This window comes from Sceloporus occidentalis, unplaced genomic scaffold, assembly GCF_023333645.1.
Source record: "Sceloporus occidentalis isolate IW3139 unplaced genomic scaffold, rSceOcc1.0.p SCAF_5, whole genome shotgun sequence".
Taxonomy (NCBI): Eukaryota; Metazoa; Chordata; class Lepidosauria; order Squamata; family Phrynosomatidae; genus Sceloporus; species Sceloporus occidentalis.
The window spans coordinates 90,082,541-90,107,450 of NW_028316985.1; the positions used below are offsets into that span (position 1 = coordinate 90,082,541).

Here is a 24,910-nt window from a genome sequence, read left to right on the forward strand (position 1 = left end):
CCAAGGCAGCTGAGTGTGAACTATTATGTCATTGATACACTATCAACAGTAGTCTTCAGATGAAGTAGAGTAATTTAGTGTAATTATTGTACTACGTATTAAGCTACATGAGATGAAGTAAACAAAATATTTAGGGGGGAAATAACATAAAATAATTAAAGGTAGTAACTAATCAGGGCAGTGGAAAATAATCTTGGAGCAAGGATAGAGTACTGCAAGATGGAATAATAGTCTCTTTATACATGTACATATATATGTGGGAAGGTGGAGGGAGGAAGTATCGGAAGATAATAGGCAGTCACTTTAAGAATAGGAGAGGCAAAGGAAGATATATTGGGCGGGGAGGGTCATATTAGTTTTGAGTGAGTTGTAATAATACTTAGAGTTGGAAAGGTAGCAATTTCCAGATAGCTAGAGAGGACAGAAACACCTTTCGGAGAAAATTGACACAGAGGATGAATTGATCTGAGGATGAAGGACATGTTTGTTTGTTGTTACCCGCCTCGATCCAATACAGGGAGAGGCGGGATACAAATAAATAATAATTATTATTATTGTTATTATTATTATTATTATGTTGGTATTGGGCTTCCCTTTGGTATCTGAATGAAGAGTTACATTTTCCTGTCCACTGCAGGAATGTCAGTTTATATGCAGTATGTTCTGCTGGCATCAATGTAAATCAAATAAATATTTATGATTCTCATATAAAAACATCATAACTCTCCAGTGCTCTTTCATTCAATGTTGTCCCCAGAGCTTGAAAAAGTTATTTTTGACTAGTGGTCATGTTGACTAGAGGTTATCGGAGCTGCAGCAAAAAAAAATTGAGTAATGTTTCCAAGCTCTGCTAGACTTGATACTACTGTGAGCAGTGGGGAATGCAGAAATAATCATTCTTTTTAAAATCATAGCCTGTAGACATTCTCATAGGTGTTCTACATAGGAGAGGTCAGCAGGTCTTAATTTGCAAAAAGCTTGTTTGGTTTTCCTACTGTGCATCTTCACGCAGCCATTAAGAATCTCTAGTTTAGCAGCCTTATTAAATGTAGCTTAGTATTTCACCAGATTCCTTTCCTTATAAAATTTGATTATTGTCTCTACTGTACTTCTCAGCTTGATTATGTATTTTGTTGGGAATATCCTTTCTAGAGCTTCAAAAGCATTTCATATGTGCATGGAAGTTTCATCACTTGAAAATTAATGGATAAAAGTTTGTTTCTATATCAGAAATGTAGTGCTAGCAGAGATCATCAATTTCTTTCGTTGATGTTGAGCTCAAGGGTCTCTTACTAAGCAAAGCAGGTTTTACTGTATTAAGCTGGGTGCCAGAATCGTACAAAACCATTGAAGTAGAAATTGCAATAAAAATTGCTATCAATCACACTGCTGAAGAACACTTGATGTTTCATCAGATATTTCTACCTTTTCTCCTTTATTTCAATTGTCTAACTTGAAATGTATGCTTAAACACTGGAAAATAATGTTAGCTTCTAGGGATTTTGAGCATGATTTGCACCTTTCTGTCTAAATAGCTTTCATACTGTTATCCTTACCTCTTCATTTCCCTCTTCACCCATAACCTAGTTTACAGGACAGGGGCTGTGAGATGGGGTGACAACTTGTGTGCGCCAGCTAAGATTTATGTGCAGAGGACTTAAGTGTGCATTATGTTGGTGTTGCTATCCATCATGCTCACAGTAGTCTGAAGCAATATAACTTTTGTGGCAGGAGTTCAGAAACTGTGTTAAAGGAATTGAATCTTAGGGTGGTGGATGGTTTCAAGAAAATGTTACTTAGGATACTGGTTTCCTTTTCACTGGTTAAGATTCTCCTCAGGTGGGTAATGAGAGACCAAATCAAATTGCCATAGGGCAACTGTTCTTTGGCTTAGATCAGTTTAGCTTGAATCTCCTCTTCTGAAATGACTTCTAGTTATTTTGTTTTACCAAAAGAACCTCCATTTGATACCCGTTGAGTCCATTTTTCATAATGTACTTGCAGAGAACCCCACAAACTACACAGGTTTTTGCTAGAAGTTTACCAAAAGCAAAAGTAAACTGCAAACTTGGTAGATGGTTCCAATAAATTACCTCCTCCTCTTTCCTGATTTTTTTCCTAATTGAGTGACAGGTAATTATGATTACTTATGTCCGTGTGGATTTCAGTGTAGTTTTTAGGTAGTATCAGGAAAGACATAAATGTTAAATGTCCAGGGCACTAAGGCCTGATGTGAACCACAAGTTAGGAACCAGGAGATATGAAAAAGCCAGAAATCAGGGCCAAAATAAATCAGTTTGGGGAGAACAGAAGAATAAATTCAAGAAGGAACCCAGAAGTTTGGAGCAAAGAGCAACCAAGGGTATACCACTGCTCACTAAGACCTTGGGCCTGAGCACATGGGGCAGGATAGCATGGGCTCTGCCTATGCTATTCTATTTCCGGTGCTCACCCAGGTAGCATGGATGAGCATGGATTGCCCTGGTCAGCACGGAGAAGGCAAGTGTTCACACATCTGTCCCCCATACCGACCCAAGACCCATAGCTACTCCTTTCCTTGCCAGCATGCAAACCATCTGAGAAACCCCCCAGTCCCTGAATTGAGCAGAAGGCAGGATGTAAATAAATAAATGACTCCAGAGAAGGGTTTCCCCCCTCCATTAGAGGTCTTACAACAGACTTCTTCAAGCATATTGGAATCCTCTCTTGTTTTTGCATCAGATGGGTCAATGGCCAAGGCATTAATCACTCTCATAATCCACACATTCAGTCCCCTTCTGGCTCATTTAATAAGCCAGGATGAGCAAGTTCCTGGTGCAAATGTGGTGGAGCTTTCCTCTTCAAGGAGCATACTCAGGCTGCACAAATTGAAAAGTGGCCATTGTCTTTGGACATTCAGAGGCCAGAGTTATACTCCCCAGACCAGTATTAACTACAGTGTTCCAGGTCGGAGTGAATCCAAGCAATTTTATCTGGCAGCCGACAGGCAAATTCTTCAACAGCAAGTTGATAAGTGGCTTAAATTCTCCTGTGGGCTAGATCCGTAACATATTCTTCCATATAAAAATATCTGTACCATATGCATTTATGCTTAAAGCATTTTAAAGTAAGTTGTTCAATAAAGGTTGTTGCAAACGATTCTTAACCATGGAAAAGAATGATGACGCCTTGAATTGAATTTCCCTCTTAAACTCAGATAACTCATGTTCCAAAGTAGGTTCCATTTAGTCACAACACACTTTTTAAAGGAAAGCATCAAAGAAATATGAAAGTTATTGATTATGAAATAAAGATGTGTCAGTAATGGGAGAACAAACTCTCTAAAGAACTACACCGTGGGAGAGTTTACAAGATTATTCAAGGACTACTATGGTAGGCAGATTATTTAGAAGTAATCCTGCTTTTTCTTGTATAAGAGGTTGCTCAAGTACTTTGCAGAATCAGAAGAACATCATGGATTGGGGGGGGGGTCTAGCACACATTAGTATGAGATGGAAGATGTGTGTTGTCTCTGGAAAGGCACCTTTATATCCAGCAAGTGAAAGAATAGTAGATAAAATGTGTTTAATATTCTTAGATATAGGTGACTTCCCAGTGCCTACTGATTTTGTTGCTTACTGATCATGTACTTTTACAGATTATAAGCAAATGATGAAATCAATAATATTTTCTCAAAGTTTTCTTCTTAACTGAGCTTATGATATTATGCATGGTGATACATAACTATTGGTCTCATTTTGTCATAGTAAATAAAATGTGGAAAGATTTTTCCCGAGTGGCGTCTACCAGTATTTGTGTTGCCATCTGTCTTTGTTTATGTACACTCTCCAAGTTTTATATGCATATATGGTTGATTTATTTTATTTTTGCAGTGATTTTAGTTATAGGAATGGTGCTTTTTAGCCTAATGAAGTGTTTGGATTCCTTCCCTGCCAACTGAACTAAATGCAAATGTAGAACTGAATAGGCTACAATGATTTTCTCAGTTGTAACCTCATAATATAGCTACAGACTAACTCTTCTTTTATTAATTCTCTCTCTGTTTGGTAGGCTAATCTTGCCCAGCTCTTGAGTGATACTCGGGAGCGAAATAAACATCTGGGCGAAGAAATCAAAGAACTTCAGCAGAGGTTGGGAGAAGTACAAGGGGACAACAAGGTATTGTACAAACCGCATGCCGAAGACATTGCATTATTACTTTTAACAAAGACGTGGTCTTTTATTTAATTTGCTAAACTCCAGTTAAAATAAATTTTGCTGGCAGTTTCCTAGATCAGTGGTTCTTAACCTGTGGTCTGTGGACCCCCAGGCCCTCACAGGGAGTCTGTGAATGCTTGAGGATTGCTCATACCACCTCCTTTCCGAAACAGAGACCCCTCATGACAGAAGTCAAGGCGGACAGGCTGGCTGGTTCACCAGTTGGGCCTGGGCATTGCCGTTTAGTTTGCTCCAGTCACAAGCATGCAGGAAGAAGCAGTGCTTCCTTCTTCTTCCAGCACCTCTGAGGGAAGGTTGAACAGATTGTGTAATTGTTAATGGTTCAATGTTTGGTATTACAGTATTATTATCATCATTATCATTATTATTTGGCTTTGAAATCTTACGTCTTGGGAGCCCACAGCAATACAAGATATTTAAAAGGAGAAAAGTAAAGAAAAGTTTAATAACCACTGTCCTAAAGCATTATTCATGTTTATTTAGCTTAAAGACATCCAGGTTTTAGGGTTTTTTTTGTCTCCCTCTAAAATTAACCAAACATGAAGGGAAAGAAAACAAGGAAAGAAATTGTGTGGAGTAAAAGTAAAGCCACTCACTAGCTTTGTGATATTTGAGGTGAGGAGTAAGACTGATTTGGCTCAGGAGCAAAGGGCTGAAATCTAGTTGTTGTTGTTGTTGTGTGGCTCCAGGTCGTTTTTGCCTTATAGTGACCCTAAGGTGAATCTGTCAATAGGATTCTCTTGGCAAATTTCTTCAGATGGGGTTTGCCATTGTCATCCTCTGAAGCTGAGAGTTTGTGAATTGCTCTAGGTCATCCAGTATGTTTTTATGCTCAAGTGGGGAATCTACCCCTGATATCCAGAGTTGTAGTCCAGTACACAAATTTGCCATGTTCAATATTCGAACACTAAATGATGATTTCCATGTCTCCTACAAGTAGACTGTTGTTTGTTTGTTTGTGTAATACTGTTGCTTTATTGACTATTTTATTTATTGATTTTTGTAACCTTGTGTTAGACAAAATATTTTCATTGCTAGCTTAAATGTGAATGAGGCATTGGTAATGTCAGAACTTTCATAGGTCTTGTCATTAAACTGGAAAGCTGGTGTATTACCAATATACTGGAGCTCTGCAGTACAAATAATCCTTGGCTGATGTATCTCACTGTCTATTAACTCCTGGAGTTGTTTAGGGAGAATTCATTCTCTCTTGGCCTTAGTTGTAGACCAACTCTACTTATTTAATAAGTAGTAAGAAGTAAATAAGCTTAAAAATTACTAGATTTATATTTTGATTATACATGTTACTTTTGTCATGCTGGATGAATACAAGCTTTGTAAATAAGATATGTTATTATAATAAAATTAATAATAATAATAATAATAAAGAAGTAATGAGAAGTAATGAAATAATTGGAGGAATAGCACCATTTTCCTAATTGTTGTAACTGGCTCATCTGATAAATATTCAGTGCATGCAAAGGGTTACTATCACAGAGGTGAACCTACATAAGGAACAAGAAGTGATCTGGTAAGAGTTCAAGGACACATTAAGAGAAAAGGAACAACTACCTGTGAGTGTGGAAGGAAAATGTGCATGGTTCCATGTGACCCAGGCATGTCCCAGTGCCATCCTTACTTCAGGAAGGACTAAAAGGTGAAACATACAGAATGTGAGTAGTTTAGGCTGTCTAACTGGATGTGATCAGGTTATTTTGCTGTATTTCCAATGTTTTTTGCACTTTTGGTTTGATGCTCTCTACAATTTAAGCCAAGGGTGGGAATTGGCACTCCACAGGCAGCATGCAAGTTGCAGGAGTCCCTTGTGTGGCCCCCAGAAACTTTTGTCAGGAGTACGAAAACTGTTTTATTTATTTAGAAGTGCATCTCCAGAATCCCCCAAGAGCAGAATTCTCAGGTAACACAAAGTGAACCTCCCATACTTTCTTATCCTTCCCAAAAAATGTTCACAAAACCCAGAAGTGCTGCCTCTGGTGTGTCCATGGGTGGTGGGACTATTGGGAGGTTTTCTTGGTCAGATTTGTTCAGGGTTTTTGCTTTGCTTTGGTTTTTTTGCCCTTGCGTTCCCCTGCGACTGAGAAAATGGGACTTGCCCAAGGTCACCCATGGGGTTTCCATGCCCTAGCAGGGATTTGAACTCTTGTCTTTAGAGTCATAGGTCATTGCTCAAACCACTACACCGCGCTGGCTCTCAGGGAAGTAACATCCCATGTTTATACATTCCACAGTAAATTGGTTTATGTCTCATCCATGCAGAAATTCTGGGGCAATAGCTAAATTCAACAATTGGAAAATCCAGTCTCACTCTCTGAAAAGGGGAGGGGATCACACTTGAAGGTGTCTTACAGGAAGGAGCGCTCCAAATGGAACATTTGTAGTTCCAAAAATGTAATCTATATTTGCGCTGGTAGTTGAAGGTAGAGGGAATCTGTACCTTGGAAAAATTGATCCCGAGTCCTCGAACTCAAAACCGGGGTTGAATGGGTTTCTACCGTAAGGCGTGGATAATCCACACTGACAGTGGATATTAATATTGGTTTAATTTACTGGGCTGTTGAAAGGATTATTGAAACACTTGGAGAATACGCGGTACGCAAAATGATAATTGTTACCACTTCAAATGCAATGGCTTATTTCAGAGATGATGTTTACTGTGTTTCTGCTAGCCATAAATAAGAACCCAAATCATGGTTAAGAGCTGCATGTCAGTTTTCATGCTTAATCTTTTCAGTACACACAGCTTCATAGGTTCTCTCCTCCTTTATTGGAAGACATGATTAGAATAGGCATACTCTGGAGCCAAGGTGATATCAATATATCTATCTAGGCTCTGGAAATGATGTCTTGTCCTGTCATATAACATTCTAAACTACAGTTAACATTCCATAATCATGGTTTGGTGTGGTGTTTGAGATGAATTTATGCTTTGAACTTGAGTGATACATTTAATTGTATATTAGTAATTGTAATACATATATATGCATGTATGAGATAGCCCTTATTGTATGCTTTCCTGAACTGGTACCCTCTAGGGTGTTGGACTACAACTCCCACAGTTCCTGAGACACACTGTGAAGGGAAAGTTCTAGTTGATGTTCCATAGTGAAATTCTCTCACCCAGGACAGCAGAAGATTCATTGTCAGTAAAATTATTAGCCCCTGCCAATATCTGAAGACTCCCTTTTCCAGAGCTGTTAACCTGAAGAGGATTCAAACATTTGGAAAGAAGGTGGCATCCATCCATCTTGAACATTTTCCTGATATACACTCCCCTACCTGCTCTTTTAAATCCCATCCTTTCTTTAGTATTAGAACATTTTAGATGCAGTGATTTAAAAACCATCTTTAAACATCTGACATACTCAAGTGCTCCTATTTTGAGTTAATCATCCCTGGCTTTCATAGTTTTAATTAGTTTTTCATAATAAATCTGTCATTAGAAAGAGAGTGAGAGAGCATTCTGTTGTGATTTAGTGTTTTCTTTTCCTGGTAAATCAGAATTATCCCTAAAAGCAAACATCATTTTAAAAGGTCCATTGTATCAGAATATTCCCATTTTGCTATTTTAAAATGACAGATGGGAAGGTTCAAATATATATATTTTCCTTTTTATTTTTAAACTTTGCCTAATCGCCACTCTGTGAATTTATTTGTTAATTTATCAGTTTATATGGAACATTACTCTAATCTAATATTTGGTATTAAATAAATGCCAGTTGTCATTGTTAACTGATATGTATGGACTCGAATGTATTTAATTTAAAATTAATTTAATTTAATTTACAATTGCTGATCCATGTGCACTGATCTTTGAAAGCTAGGGTTCAAGATTGCCAACCAGAACATGCTGGGGAAGAGAAAGCAGGATTTACAGGGAGTAGGATGCAATGAAAAATCCCAGGAGACAAGGAGATCCAACAATTGGATTAAGAAGTCCTTTCAGGGTAAGAATCAGGGAGCCCATTCTCACCCACAGAGATCAACTAGACTCATCACTACCTTAATTCCCAAAGTCCTTAACCATTTTTGCCACCACCAACAAAACTGACACAAATAAAAGGCACTTTTTCAGATTGCATAACGATCTTCAGGCCAGCAGGAACTGAGACTCGGTCAGTAGTCTTAGCTGCCCCCTGTGCAAAGGAGCCAGTACAGACAGTAATGTTGTTATAAACTTTGACATGCAGGGAAAGAAGAGGGAATATCGGTGTTGCTGCAGTCACCTGCCGAAATTCCCTCTTCTGCACAGCAATTAAAGGCACACTATAGACCTGAACAGACAGGCTAAAATAAAGCTGCTTCGGGTCACTTTGAAGGTATGCTGGTTAAATGATACACGCATCTTAAGAGGCCAGAAGCTGTGCCAAAGCTGCACTCCAGTCCTTAGGACTGGAGCATTGTTTTGGCATGGCTTCCAGCCTCTCAGTTTGCATGCATCGTTTAAACAGCATACTTCCAAAGTGGCCTGAAGCAGCTTTATTTTGGCCTGTCTGTTCGGGCCTTATATTACACTTTTTGGCAAGGTGCATCCTATTGCTGTGATTCAGAAGTAATATGAAACTAGTTTGATCCCAGTCTTTTTCTAAATAAAAATGGTTTAAACAAACCAGTTTCCCATATTCAGACATAACAAGAATTCTGGTCTGTTTCAAAAAGCTGAAAGAGGCTTTAAACTCTTCATTCGCAAATAACAAGTGTGTGGCCCTGACACTTGCCATGGTGAATTTTCCTGATAAGAAACCACAGTGGCCCAATGCATATGAGCCAGGTTGTTTTCTTAGCTTATAACTATGAAACCCATCACATTACTGGTGTGCAGAACTTTTGTAAAATGAAAAAGTGATGCCTATTGCTGTCTGTGATGATATTATATATTGGGTAGTAACTTAAGCGTAAAAGATCTTTGTGTTTCTATGTTTTTCAATGTCTTCCCTTTAGACAGCCTCTTAAATGGAAATTTCCACCATAAGCAAAATAAGTCCTGATATGTCCCATTTGCATTCTTTCTTCCCTGAAATATGAGAACCTAAGGGCCTCTGTACTTGAGAAACAAAAGGCCCTGTTGAATTTTGCTTGCATCTTGGTGCAAATCTTTTTATTTATTTACATGCTTATAGATGGGAAAACAAATGGATGAGAAGCAGCTGTCAGCACTGCCAATTGCCAGCCCAAGGCAGAATCCATGAAACCTTTAGACTTGAGTGCCGCTAACTTCTTTCAGCTGCCTGCTTATCCTTTAGCTTTTACCACATCATTTTGCTTCATTAATTTGTGCTGTTACAGAACAAAAAAGAAGCAGTCTTTATTCTTAGTGCTGAAATCTAATGTGAACAGCATGAAATTCCAGGGAGGGGTAGCCTGTTAACAAGTCTTGGTTAAAAATATAACTAAGAGGGCTAACACTTCTATACTGGAAAAGCAGATCATTCACTCCAATATTAAACCAAAAGAAAGAAAGAAAAAAGAAAACATGGTATGGCATAAAAATGGGAGGCAGTTTTAGTTGATATTGCAGAATCTTAATCTTATGTTGAAATCAGCATCAAATCTAAGAATACTAGGAGATTTTATCTAATCAGCCACTTAAATTACTATTTCTACTTCTTGAATACTTTCAATATTTGGTTTTCTAGACTGTAGAATGTTCTCTTTCTAGAATGCAACCTATATGTCCCCATATGTCCTTGATACTTACCGTTGTTGTTGTTGCATGCCTTCACATCATTTGCGACTTGTGGCGGACGTATCACAACCCATCATGCTTGGCAAGATTTTTTCGGAAGTGGTTTGCCTTTGCCTTCCTAAGAGGCTGAGAGAACGTAACTTGTCCAAGGTCAACCAGTGGGTTTCCATAGCTGAGAAAAGATTCGAACCCTGGTCTCCAGAGTCATAGTCCAACACTGAAACCGCTGCACCACAACACACTGGATCTTTATGCCTAACTATACCTATACATTTTTAAAGAGGGGGAAAGCTTTTTTAAAGTCTAGTTTTTTGTGGGGTTTTCGGGCTATGGGGTCATTTCTAGAAGAGTTTAATCCTGACATTTGGCCAGCTACAGCTACTTGCGAAACGTCAGAAATAAACGCTTCTAGAATACGGCCTCATAGCCCCCAAAACCCACAAAAACTATGGATGCCTGCCATGAAAGTCTTCAACTTCACATTTTAAAAAAACCAAACCATTGGTAATTTCCATATGCCCCGGATGATACACATTTCTTTCTCTGTACTTGAATTCAAATTTCTGTGGGTCTAAGTATGCTGTTCCTGAGAAACACAGATGTGTGCTAACATCCATGTTTTAGAAATATCTTGCTCAATAAAGCTGTAGGCTGCTTTACAAATACACATACACAAAGAAGCCAACCAGTTAAAAGGCTAACAGTCTGCCCAGTTCATGTAAAGTTGTTCCCCAGGCTAGAACATGGAGAGCAGTGGACAGATTCCAGAAGCTATGGGTGTATATTCACCCAGAAAGGGGAGAAAGTGCTGCTGTGCCAGTAATAATTGCAACAGAACACACCAAAACAAAGGCAAATCATACTAGAGACTGATGGAGTTGAAGATGTTCATTTTTGATTATACCACATCTTACTTTCCTAAGAAATAGCATAGCACTTTTCTCGGATCTACTATGAACTTCTGTTTGCTTGGCCAGCCAGCTATAATTTATTTTCACTTAGCTTTTGAAAGCAGCCTTTTTGGATTCCCCCCCCCCCCCCCCTTGAACCACTGGGTTCAGCAAACCAAGCCCTGCTGTGATGGCAGATTGTTAATTTTGTTGCAGTTGTAGATAAAGCACTGTAATGATCATTTTAAAAACAAGAAAAAACAGCTATGCACACACACTGAAGAATAATTTGTGTATGCTTTTGAAAGCTGTGCTTCTGTCTCTTCCAAAGTGGAGAGGCTGAATGCCCAGATGGTCTCTGCCAGTGTCACCTCTGGCAAGAGATGAGCAGGCAGCTGCTTTTGCAGCCTGAAAAGATGCTTTATGGATCAACTCTGCTCAGATGTGTATGATTCATACAGTTGTTTTTCCCCCAAGCAAACTGAGCCATGGTGGTGAGGAGGAGAAATTCTTTGGTAGACATCTCCATCAATAGGAGGAGAAGCTTGTTTTTAAACAAGATGTTGTTTTGAAAGGTGCACAATTGCTTTACGCTTGCTAATAACTAATAGGGAATTGGGAGAGGGATTTGTTTTAGGTGATGATCCCTACATTAGACATAGAAGACAAGTTGGATTACAAAAGAAAACTTTGCATAGTATTAAAAATAGTTTTTTCTTTCATTTATCTGCATCTCAAATATGCAGTAACCAGAAACCCTTTCTAGCAGCCTCTTTGAACAATTTGTGCCCACTGTTAACAGAGTCCAAGTGACACTGCAACTTGTGAGGCAAGTAGAGTTGCTAAGGCTGTTTATTTTTATGACTGATCACAATCTCTTATCAAGTTTGACACATGCCACCAGAGGGGCTCCTAGAAGCAGCCTGTCCAAGGTTTAAAGCTGGCTTTTGTTTCATGCTGCCACTGAAAAAAAATGTACTTCTTAGACACTAAACACAAATAGGGGGCAAAAAAACCCAAAACTGCTTGCAGTGCTGCCTTTAAAATAAGAAACAACACTGGAATAGAAGACAGGAAATCTGGATGAGTGAATGCAGCTCTGATTCACCAGGAGAAAAATATTATTTTTGAAGTGAGAGGCTGAAATTAGCAAGTGTGTCATTTCTTGTATCATGAAACAGTGCTGGAAATGTTTGAATGTTAGCAAGAAATATTTTATTGTGCTTTAATACAACAATATAGTTAACATACCTGCTTGTTCATTCCCACCTGATCTCTCTACTGCTACCCAGGTCTGTTCAGCTTTGATATTTTTCTGTTTATTTCTTCTAGCCATCTCTCAAAAGGGCCACCCTTCACAGCTTTGTCTTTCTGAAAAACAAGTCATAGCAAACTACCCCATCCCACCCAATACACGAAAGTGGAAAACCAAACAACAATCTCTTCCAAAGATGCTGGGGGCAGAGAGCAACTTACCTTTACACAAAATATATCGGTTGGCTGGAAAAATTGAAACCCCAGTCCAAAGCTCTGAAGCTTCCAGAGAAGCTTTAGGCAAGACCTACTTCCTTATAGAGAAGTTGCAGATATCTCTGAAGTGTCTTGCTGGTATCTAGCACTTTATCTGACTTGTAAAAAGGAGACCCCATGATCCCCCATTTAAAACAAACATTATTAAACATAACACTTGAGCTTTTATGTTACATTACTTCTTTTCTAATAGTAAACAAATGGCAATATATTTTGAAACATTTTTTATCTCATTTTTTCAGCCAGCCAAGTGCATAATGGCTGACAGTTCACTTATAATCATTATAGACCACACATTTTGCAATTGCTCTGTCAGTAAAGGCTTTGTTTTCACAACATTAGATTACTATTTCTGACTAGACTGACAATAAGTGCAAAACAAACAAGCAGCCAGAAAGAAAGAGAAGGAGACAGATAGACAGACCCTAAGAGGAGAATCATTACAACAAGCAACTGAACGAAGTCTTGAGCATGCCTGCTGGACATGAAATGCTGCTTGGGCATGGGGGGGAGGAACGGAAGAAGGTGTCAGGAAGGGCTATGGAGAGGAGCACAGTATTGTAAGATCTCGGCTGGATCTGCACTGCAGTTTGCCACTATTTTTACTGCCATGGCACAATGCTATCTTATTCTGGATTTGCAAGATATTTAGACTTCTCTGATAGAGAGCTCTGCTGCCACAATAGACTACACATCTGAAGATTCCATAGCATAGAGCCATGGCAATTAAAGTATTTTCAAACTGCATTATTTCAGCAGTGGAGATTGCTTCCTTGTTCAGATGGTTTTTTCTCTTAAATATTTAAATGAGACTTGGCCTGGACAGTCTTTTAAACAGATACCTTCAAATGAAGGTCTTTCCTCTGTCAGCCTCTATATTCCTAATCTATACATGACCTCCATATTCCTAATCTGTACTTGTAAATTTAAAGAAGTGTTATAATCCATGGGACTGAGTGCTTCCTCCATTTTAGCCTCTTCCTGCCTCCCCTCTGGGACTTTGCCCTTTCTGCATCATCCATAACTGCTTGTCATAAAATTATGGCTATTGCCAATGCCATTCTGAATCATGGTTAGTGTGATTGCCATCATTGACACTAACCATGATTCATGATCACCTGGGGTGTGGGTGTCCTTCATAAATGGTTCCACTGATAAATCACACCCCTCCCACTTTGTTTTGGTAACATTTAAAGTCCACCAACATGTTGTACCAGTCCTGTGAAATCTTTCTTAACTAATTGTCACATGGCTGGAATTTGAGCTTTCAGAGATTAAAACAGAGTGAGAGAAAATTTTTGGAAGTGACTCCTGTGATAATTTTCTGTTGGCTGTGGTTAATGTGAGTACTAACAAAGCATTTAACCATGGCTAAGGCTAAATATATATGAGAGTCAAGTGGAGAGGAGCCACACAGTCTGTTAACTCCATGAAAGAGATAGTCAGAATTACTTCAGTTAATGGAACAACTTGTAGAGCTTTGCCTTTTAAATTAAAATTTGAAGTGCATGATTCTTTCCCTTTCCATACCTTCTCTTGGTCCTCTTTCTAAGCACTTTCCATTCATGTCAGAATTTTGTTTTAATATTAAAAACAAACACATACACATACAATAATAATAACAATAATCACCACCACACCTTTCTTTTTTCCTTTTCTTTCCTTCCCCTTTTTGGGAGGTGGTCTGTCAGAGCCTGTAAAAACAACCCAAATTGCCCAAATGAAACCAGCATGGGGGTCAATGCTTCATTCAGGGCTGCAAGTCAGTCACCCCGTGGAGCTTGTCAAATGACAAATAGCAGCCACAGCAGTGTGGGCTTAATGGGGCTGAAGCAGAGGATCGCGGGTCATTTGCATCAGCAATATTTTAATTGGCCCGTAGGTACTTCAGTGATTGGCATGCTGAAATTGCTTTAGGTAGCCTTAATACGCAGTGCTCAATTTCAGAAGAGTGATCTCCTAATTCATGAAATATAATGATGTGCATTAATTCTGTAGCGCAGCTGCAAAATGTTAAGTCATGGGAGTTTTCACTGCAGATTTCTCATGCCTCTGCATCAGTTCTACAAATTGGGCCACTGAGATGTAATTTTCTCTCTTTTTTTTTCTCTTCTAGCTATGCAAAGTAGGGAAGAAAATTAAATAGTTGCATCCACTATGGCCTCATCATTCTGTGGGCTGCTTGGGTACTTTATTTTCATTCTTCAAAACAGTTTTTGACAGTAGGTTGGGGAAAGGTTGGATTCTAATAGAGTTCATGCTACTTGCACACTTGCTATCAAAGATCATGTTAGCAGTGATGAAATGTTTTGGGTGTTTTTTTGGGTGCATCTCGCCTGACAAAAGAATTGATGTGGTTTTTTTAGTCTAGTCATAAACATACTGGTGTCTCCAAGGCACTGAACAAACTTGTAAAGATTGCATTCCTCACTTTTAGAAACTCTGGCTCTAAGATCTTGTTCCAATGTGCACTTTCCTGAGAGGATGCAGTACAGTTGATGTGAGCATGTGTCACCTTTGCAGGATCTATTTTATTGAAACTCTGAGATGAGCCTCCATGTTGTTGTTGTTGTTGTTGTTGTTTCTTTAAGTCATTTCCAACTTATGGTGACCCTAAGGTGAACCTATCACAGGGTTTTCTTGGCAAGATTTGTTCACTGGAGATTTGCCATTGCCTCCCCAAAACTGGCTTTCCTGGCCAAACTGGAAATCAAATCCTGGTGTCCAGAGTTGTAGTCCAACACTCAGACCACAAGACCCTGATGCAAAAGGCTTTCACTTAGAATGAAAGGATTCTGAACCCAGTAATTTGTTTTGAGGACCAGAAATGAATAGAGTTCACAGTCTTTTCACACAGTCCATCCAAAACCATTCTAGATAGGGGATTCTTGGAGCTGTAGTCCATTTTTCAAAATTCTTCACAATTAATCCATGTTTGGTTACCCTAAACTTTCTTCAGTTTAGAGCACAACATAAGGTGCTGGAAGCAGGGGAAAATTATTTTGTTGTTCAAACCAGGTGTTAAAAATCCTTTTCAGTCAAGTGTAAATTACATGAAGATCTACTACTAGGTCTACCTTCTGCCCACACTTGGACTATAGAATTCATTACGAAGACATGGGCAGTAGAAATTTCGTTGAAAGTTGTTGAAAGTTGCGATGTGGGCAGATAATTGCTACTATTGGCAAAAAAGTCCCATTCATTTGTCCTTTTTAGTATCATCTGTGAATCTGAAGATGAAAGAATTTTGATATCTATGGCAATGCTACTGAAAGTGATGGTCTGTGGACTGGTAGAGGTCCACAAGTCACTGCTAGGCCCTATAGAGTTTACAGGAAAAAGGGGAAAACCAGTTGTAGCCAATAGGCACAAGTATAGAACCAGCCTCTGACCCACTGGGGAGAGAAATACTGCTGGTTTCCCACAACAGATAGCTTAAGAAACATTGATCTGCATGGCTCTTCATCTAAGTTGGACCCTTGGAAAACCACATGAAGAGTATCCCTGGTCAACAGGATCTGTGGTTCAGAATCCTCAACTTCCACTCTCCATAGGAGAGTGATAGAACTGGAGGTGGAAGAGATGGTGGCAGGGGATTCCTCACCCCTCAGTGCTGCTAAAACACACGAAAATATCAGGTAAAGAGAACTAGACACTCAATAAATCAGTAATATCCTCTAGTATTTTGGTTTTTACCCTGATTATAAAATTGTTCTCTGTTAGAAATTAAAATGAAGCCTAAAGTCTGCACAAGATAAAAAAGTCATAGATCCATAGGTCTAAACTCAGATCTTCCATTCCCTTATAATGGGAAGAGATGCACAGGTGAGGAGTGCCTGACCTCTTGTGGAAACCTATCCCTCAAAGTGCTTTCTGTGTAGCCCAGTTTTTGGTGCTGGAACCCACCTGAGAGGAAAATGCTAGGAGAGGACCCATAGATATTTTATGAACAGACAGGCAAGTCACAAATGATGTGAAGATTCAGTCCACATAGTCATGAATTATTTTGTTATAATATAAATTACTTGGATGCTCATGTCATTGTCATAATTTGTTTATATCCCATTCATACTGACATGCTCAGAGCAGCTAAAAGCAAAATTTTGTAAAAGAAAAAGTAATCATCAAACACCATAGGGTTAACTCAAAATTGTACACTTAACCCTTATGCATGTTTCGTAAGTGATTGAAGCAGATTTGGATTTAAACATACACGTCTGCCCATCATGAGATCATATTAGCTTCTTGGTATGTGCAGCTTTGTCCATGTGCATTCCCGTTTAATATTTCTGCTTTCTTTTCTTTTTGTAGTTGCGTAATTTGATAAGATTTGTACACACATGCACATTCATATATCACAGTTGAGCAGTCACCTTGGAAAGGTTTGCTTGCTGAACAAAGCATTCTTGTTCAGTGTATGATGAATATTGCACACAGAAAACCCATGGCTTGAGGTTGCAGTGCTTCTGTTAACTCACCCTTGTGGGGCAGCTGGAAAAGTCAACTAATCAGCAATCTCATGGAAGAGAAAACAAGTGTGTGATAGAGGAACATGTGCACTGCACATACCTTTGCCATGCTTGAAATGACTAAGAGGCTGTCCATAGTGCATGAGGCATACACCTGATTTTTCTCTTCCTTTCTGGTTATACAAATCTCTGCACATTATCTTAAGTGTTTTGTCTAGGATTGGACTAAAGTAATAGGATTTCTGGCACTATTCTCCTGACAGACATTGGCATCATTTCAGTCATACATGACAAACATATGTATATTGACAAACATGGACGTCATGGGGTCAAGAACAAATGTTTGAACCTATGATGGGCTACAGCTGCCTGTTACATTTGGTGGCAAACCAGGCCTTACTGCTGGGAAATATACAAAATGGCTTCCTCCTCTGATCCTCATTTAACTATCTTCATTCATGTGATGTCTCTGCTGTTTCCTTCAGCTCCTTAGAATGACAATAGCAAAGCAAAGACTTGGAGATGAGGAGGTTGGAGCACGCCATTTTGCACCACATGAGCGGGAAGATCTTGTCCAGCAGTTGGAGAAAGCACGAGAACAGGTAAGTAACATAATGTATGGTACCAGGGTTTTAATCACAATGTATGATACTGTTGGTATCAGGGTTTTAATCACAATGTGCGAAGCTTGTGATTAAAATCCTGATACCACCAGTATGGACCAATGGCTTTTAAATGGGGAAAAGAACAGAAAAACATAAGCAGAGCTCTGGCCCCTGGTTCTGTTGCTCATAGCTAGTTATGGAGTTAGGTCATTTAAAACTCTGTATGTAATGGATTTTAAGGAGCCTCCCTCTTTCAGTGGCACTCTGTGTTTTTTCATGTACTTTAACATGTCATAAGTTAGACATAAGGTAGCCCTCCTGCTTGTTATGCCAACTGAGACCAAAGAGCTCTGCCATAAAGTCTTGCCCTGATAATACTACTGCCAATATCAGCCAATCAGAGATTGGCAGGGAGCCCAATATCCTTTGGTTGTCTCCCAGGATCCATTTTTCAGTGCTGTTCTCTCTCTGAACATAGTGGTTCTCTACAGCCATCCTATAACTAATTGAGTTATGTGAATCCTCTTTGCTTATAATCTAATTTTTATAGGTAAAGTCATGTGTGCCATATAGTTTGTTCAGTATTCTAGCCATGTGCTTGGCTCACCTCCTTTCTCTTACCTACTTAGTCAAGCTCTAGTATAGGAACTGAGCCTGGCTGGTGAGATGGATGAGTATTCTGAAGTCAGTAATGGGCTGGATGAGGGAAAACCGACTCAAGCTTAATCCAGAAAAAACGGAGGTACTAGTGATAGGTTCCCCTGGACCAGGAATGACGGTGGTTCCACCTGTCCTGAATGGGGTCACGCTCCCCGTGAAGGACTCCGTGCGCAGTCTGGGGGTGCTTCTTGACTCTTCCCTTCACCTGACTGCTCAGGTGAATGCGACGGTCAAGAGTACCTGTTATCAGCTTCGGCTGATTCGCCAGCTGCGCCCATACCTGGCTCAGAGGGACCTTGAAACTGTTGTACACGCTCTGGTAACTTCGAGACTGGATTTCTGTAATGTACTCTACATGGGGCAACCCTTATACCAAACTCGGAAGCTGCAACTGGTGCAGAACATGGCAGCGCGGCTGGTCACTGGTGCTCCCAGGACCAGCCATATAACACCCGTGCTTAAAGATCTCCATTGGCTGCCCATTCGCTTCCGAGCGCAATATAAGGCGTTGGTTATCACCTATAAAGCCCTAAATGGCTTGGGCCCAGGATTCCTGAAGGACCGCCTCTCCCCGTACATTCCGCCTCGCACCCTCAGAACATCTGGGCAGCAAATCCTGAAGGTGCCTGGGGCTAGGTTGGCTGCTACTGCCAGAAGATCTTTTTCCACAGCTGCCCCAGCCCTCTGGAATACATTGCCCACGGAGCTCCGCTCATCTACCACCCTGGCCCAATTTAGGAAGGGTCTAAAAACCTTCCTATTTAATCAGGCATTCCCCGACTAAACATCCTGTGGGCCTCCCTCCTCTCTCGTGGCCGTGAGGTTGGGCTAAGGGGTTTTTTTATTGTTTTTAAGGATTGTTATTGTTAATGTATGTTTTTAATCTTGTATTTTGTTTGCGCTTCGGTGCATTTTGTTAGCCGCCCTGATCACCTGGAAGGGCGGGGTATAAATAAAATTTTTATTATTTATTTATTTATTATATCTCTTCTTTCCCCTTTTAAAATTTGATTGCTCCATTCCACCCTACCTGACTGTAAGAGATCTGACTTTAAATCAGTGGGTTTTCCACTGCCATATATAGTTTGGTCTTAAATTGCACTGAGAACTGGGGGGCATTTCTGGGCAAATAAATTTTGCAGCATTAGCTGTAAGAAGAGAGTTCTTTTGTTAGCTTTCTCTTCCTAAAACTGTAAAAGTGCAAAGGTTACTGTGGTATTCAGAAGAGTAGACTGCACCAGTAATGCTTTTCAGTTTGGCTTTCTTATCAGATTGAAGCTCTGCAACATGATCTTCAAGCAGCCTTGGATGAGCTCCAGGATGTAAAAGAGGAGCGTTCTTTTTACCAAGATAAGTCTGACAGATTAAACCAGGAACTCAACCATGTTCTTGGAGGACACGTAAACCGCATTATTGATATTGATGCACTTTGTATGGAGAACAGGTGAGTGTATTTTAAAACACACATTTCTCTAGAGTATGAAGTATATATCATTCGCTCTTATTGTTGCTACCATTGTGCAGTTCTAAATGTTAGTCTCAAAACAATAAAATGCTAAAAGGTATTTAGAAGCCAAATCTATGCTACAAGTACTGATATGAAATGTGTTTGACTTTAATAGCTTTACCCAGAGAAATCTTGACTTGTTATTATATGAGAGTACTAAAAATTATTTGCAAGGCATTCCTAGCCCCTTTGGTCAATTAGTTGGTGATGGGCTTAGGATATAGTAGGTTGACTCTTAGAGTTTACTTTAAAATCTCAAGCCCCCTAATTGCAGACTTGAGATGTATTAATACTTGAGCATTACTTTCTGTCGAGAGCCAACATGGTGTATTAGTTTGAGTATTGATCTGCGATGGTGGAGACTAGGGTTCCACAAGCAGCCATGGAAACCCATTGGATAACTTTGGGCAAATCACGCTCTCTCTCAACCTCAGAGGAAGCCAAAGGCAAAGGCCCTCTGAACAAATCTTGCAAACAAACACAACCCCTAACAAACTTTCCTGTGATACAATCAACATGAGTCAGAAATGATTTGAAGCATACAACAACAATTATTTTCTACAGTGTAGAATTCAAAGATATAGCCGTGTTAGCCAACTTCTTTCTGTAGTTAGTCTCACAAGTGCTACAAGATCTCTATACCTGCTGTTTCTAGAGTGTAGGTTTTCACTTTTCTTCATTTCAGTCCCTGTTGAAATGCTAGCAAACGGTGGTATGTTATAATCTGTTTTCTTACTTTCTAGATATCTTCATGAACGATTAAAACAAATTCAAGAAGAGGTCAATATTCTGAAATCAAACATTGCCAAATATAAGGTAAAGTTAGTTTTTGCAGTTATAAGTGCTACATGTCTCATGTATAAGTCTGTAATGTATACCTGCATTTCTTTCCCACTTTTTTTTCTAATTCAAAGACTTGATTGATTTGATGGTAAATGAATTCATTCACAACACCACTGAGGGGACTGAGTACAATTTTGTAATTTTAGCACCTATGCTGTTAAGCCATTTTCTTTTTCATAACAGTTTTGGCAGATTTTGGACATCATATGTTCTGCTACTTTTGGGGAAATTAATCTATTACTTTATATGATTAAATAAAATATGCTAGTATGGGAAGAATTAATCAATTACTGATTATGATTAAATTATGCAGATTGCTTGTTAGGAAAGATAGTTTCAGGTAGCAGTGTCCCTTATGAGAGTACAGAAAGAGTCTCCTGGCACCTTAAAGACTTAACAGGTTTTATTTGGCATTAAGCTTTTATGGAAGGCAGCCCACTTCATCAGATGCAAGGAGTGTACCTTCAATTGGCAGGTTTTTCTACAAAACCTAGTGGGGAGGAAATGTGAAGGAAAAGAAAGACACATTTACTTTTTCTTAGTTGGTTTTTCTTTATTTGTTTAGAATGCTCTAGAGAGAAGGAAAAATTCCAAGACTCATAGTAAGTCAAATAGCAGTGCACTAACTGGCGTCCTCTCTGCAAAACAAGGTACTGCACAGATTTTTGCCTTAATTTTTTCCTCCTAAAAGTGATGCTTATTATGAAGCACATATTTTGATCACCAGATTATTAGAATATGCCCCATTATTTCTCCAAAAAACCAAGACAAGACTAGCCATTACAAAGAATGCACAAAGTTTCTGCTTCTCCATATCTTTTTCTTCTCTCTTGAATGTTGACATATGGGAAAATGTTGATAAAAGTCTTGTACTAATTTCACTGAAAGCTCCATTCTTGAACCCTAGAAGAGACCAGATTCTCCTACACTAGTAATGTGTACAGTGTGTGATAGATTGCATCGTTTTGTTCATTTCCCATGCCACCCTCCTAGTATTGACTAGGAGATGCAGAGAAAATAAACAGGGCAGTGGTGGCAGTGGGTTTATGTGTCACAAATACAAAAACAGTCTCAAATTAGATCTTTAATATTATTAAGGAAAGGTCACATGTGTCCAATGCAGAATTTAGTTTTGCCTTTTGACACCAAGCAGGTTGTGGAAAAGGATTGCTTTTCATTGTGCTCTTCCAAAGTTAGCTGTGCTCTAACATGAAGGTTTTGGAAGACACGAAGAGAATATGATTGTATTTTACATTTGTCACAAAACTTAGTAAACTCTTTGGACTCAGAAATTATTTATGGGCTGGAATCTGATTGGAACACTGCACTAGCATAACTGCTTACTTATTTAATTACTTACTTATATCAGCATTGTATAGTGGTTTGAGCACTGGACTATAACTCTGGAGACGGGTTCAAATCCCTGCTCAGCTATGGAAACCACCTGGGTGATCCTAAACAGGACACATTTTCTCAGCCTCAGAGAAAGTCAAAGTCAAACCCCCTCTGAGAAAATTTTGCCAAGAAAATACCATGACCTCTTAGGGTCACCATAAGTTGATAACAACTTTCAGGCACATAACAACAAGAAGTGTGGTAAACTTTTACTTGGATTGTCTAATGTTGTGAAGAAAGGAAAGCAAATTCTTGGTGTCTTTCATCTGAAAAAGAAGCCTGCTATCATAAAGCAGCCTGTCTCTCCAATTCTATCATTCCAGGAGATGACTGAAGCTAAAAATGCCCCAAGAAGGGTGGTATTCAAAATTGCATGTGTATCAGTATAGACAATTTTGCAAGTTGTCCTTTCCATAGTACTTATCACTCCTAGTACACCCTGTCCCATTCCAATAGCCTTCTGTTTCAAATGATGACTATAAAGAATCTGCCCTTCTTTCCTCAGATCTCTGTGCCCTTTGGTTTTATATATATATATATTCCCACTCCTGTTCTGCTATAGCAGTTTTCACCAGCATAGTTATGCCTGCACAAATACACAGCGTAACTTCAAGAATTACATAGACCTCCTCTCAGGATGTCATATGATCTCATCCTAATCTGTTCATGTGTGTCCAAATACTGCAGTGAGATACAGATGAAATATAAGCATATGCACATTCTATAAAATCATTAAGGCCTGCATCCTTTTGTTAGTCCCAACTAAAGCAGGCCTGTTTAATCAGTGGGATTTGTCTCTGTGGACTCCGCTTTCAACAGTTGATTTTAATGGAGTATCATAGTTATAGCAGGAATTTAGGTTTTTTTTGTAGTGTTGTGTATTAAACATCATTTGGTGATATGGGTTCATAATTTTTATATTAATTGAATTATTCCCACAAATATTAAAACTTGCACCACAAATTAGTTGTCCACTATGCCTGTTTGCTTTGGAAACATGCATGTCTGAAGACCAGTGTCCTGGAAAATTTTATCTAGTCAGGAAGTTCTGCTTATGCCATAAACATATATATCCAAACACACTGTCTGGCCTAATTATGTAATTCACCAGAAATTGCTCTTTTTAGCAGAGTACCATGGAGCATCAGTGGAGGCAGGGATAAAAAAAAAAAAATCAGAAAACATAAAGATGAGGCTGAAGTTGCTTTCTGCTGTGACTTTAAAAATATCTAAACACTGAAGTCTTCCTTTGCCTCACAAATTATCTCAAGGAAACACCCTGTAGTGAAAATGTCTCCCTGGAAAGAGACAGTTTTTACTGTGACTTATGCTGTGATTCTCACTGTAGTGGGTCATGGGGTTGTGTCAGTAATGAATAAGGTTTGGTATGGGGTGGAGTAAGATTCATTAATTGACTTGTTATTGCTAGACATAAACCTAAGTCTGACTTTTTGTTGTTGTTGTTCAAATGTTCCTAGTCCAAGAACTGCTATCAGAAGATCATGGCTGTAGCTTACCAGCCACACCACAGTCCATTTCTGACCTCAAATCTTTGGCTACTGCTTTGCTAGAGACAATCCATGAGAAAAACATGGTCATTCAACATCAGAGGCAAACTAACAAGTAGGTATTTCAATAGCTTGAAATCTGTTGTCTGTTCCATATAACAGTGTTGTTGTTGTTGCTGCTGTTGTCAGTCTTAAACAGAGAACAGTCCAAGCAATGTGAATTAGTTAAAGTGAATATAATTTTGGTACTGGGTATTGTTGACAGATCTGTTGCTTTACTTAACAATAATTAACATTCCGAAATGTTTTAAGTTTATTTTAATTCAGATATTTATGTTTTATTGGAATATACTAAAATTAGAATTATGGTTATGGTATTGTTTTTTGTGAACCTTTTTGAACACAGTGCATTGTGAAAACTGCAGTATACAAATACAAGTAAATTGACTGTGAATAAATGCATTTTAAAATAAAAGTGCTAAATACAGTAGTCATATTAATAATATCAACCAATCATGTATTTCTAGGGAGATCATGTAACCAGAGTATTTAAATGTTTTCTACAAAAGGCATGTATTGGAAAGTAAATAAAACATTGATATGCAACGCAGGAGACACTTTTTGTTAAGATTCATTTTTACTGTGCCTTTTTCAAATGCTGTCACCAAAACTATTCTCTCAGTTAGGATTTTGAACATAGGAAGTTTCCTAATACTAAGTCAGACACTTGTTCCACTTAGCTCAGTGCTATGTCATCTGACATTAGTTCTTCCAGTTCTGAGCTCTTGTTCTTTCCAGGACCATCCACCCATGAGAGTTTCTTTAACTGGAGTGTCTTCCCCCTTTAAAAAAAGGGGCATTTTACAGTTCTTCAGGAACCCACCACAAATAGAAACATTTTTAATTCCTACATACTTAGTTTGTCAAATTATTAAACAAATTTATTAATCTAAATTTGATATCAATAATTAAAAAGAAAAGGTGTGCTGAACTTCTGACAAACATGAAGACTAATCAGAAGAACCTATCATTTCACAAGAACTTCATCCACCAAAAAAATAATACTTATCAATGTGTTTTTTATTTCTGTACTGGTGTAATTTTGGGGGCCTCATTTCACTTTGTATCTATTAGTGTGGTATAAGGATTGAAAAACTAGCATCAGTTGATAAAACATACAACCTCTCTGTTTTTCTTTGCTGTCACTTGTTTTCCCTTGTAGGCCCAAATCCACTTTTTTCTCCTTGTAGTATACCATTTGTGATCCAGTTCTAATTTGGTAGTTTTCCCAGCAGTTCCTTCTAGACATCCCACCATGTCAAAAATAGTACTCCTAATGTTCTCATTCAAATCTCCCTTTTCACCATTCTCTGTCATATCCAGTGATGCTGTTTATATTTTTCATTATATGGCTATGCATATCTGAGCTTGTATATGACTTCTTCCATATGTTTTCTTCTTTTTCCTAACAGTTATGAATCCTATTGATTCATACCTTTTCAGTATCTTCATGATAAAGCATTTCTTTGTCACCTGGGATGACAAAGTCACCTGCTGAAATCCTGGATCCTCAAAACATGT

At 38.7% G+C, this 24,910-nt stretch overlaps 1 protein-coding gene across 2 annotated transcripts in view; it reads left to right on the forward strand.

Moving 5' to 3' along the window:
• Nucleotides 1-24,910, forward strand: part of LOC149312483 (coiled-coil domain-containing protein 149-like) — a 70,527-nt gene that overhangs the window by 21,907 nt on the left and 23,710 nt on the right. For both annotated transcript variants that reach the window (XM_089524720.1, XM_089524721.1), the window contains exons 4-9: nucleotides 4,051-4,158; nucleotides 17,297-17,413; nucleotides 19,348-19,520; nucleotides 20,327-20,399; nucleotides 20,992-21,076; nucleotides 23,300-23,444. In XM_089524720.1, the coding sequence (XP_089380846.1) occupies nucleotides 4,051-4,158; nucleotides 17,297-17,413; nucleotides 19,348-19,520; nucleotides 20,327-20,399; nucleotides 20,992-21,076; nucleotides 23,300-23,444 (701 nt within the window). The remainder of the gene's footprint in view (nucleotides 1-4,050; nucleotides 4,159-17,296; nucleotides 17,414-19,347; nucleotides 19,521-20,326; nucleotides 20,400-20,991; nucleotides 21,077-23,299; nucleotides 23,445-24,910) is intronic.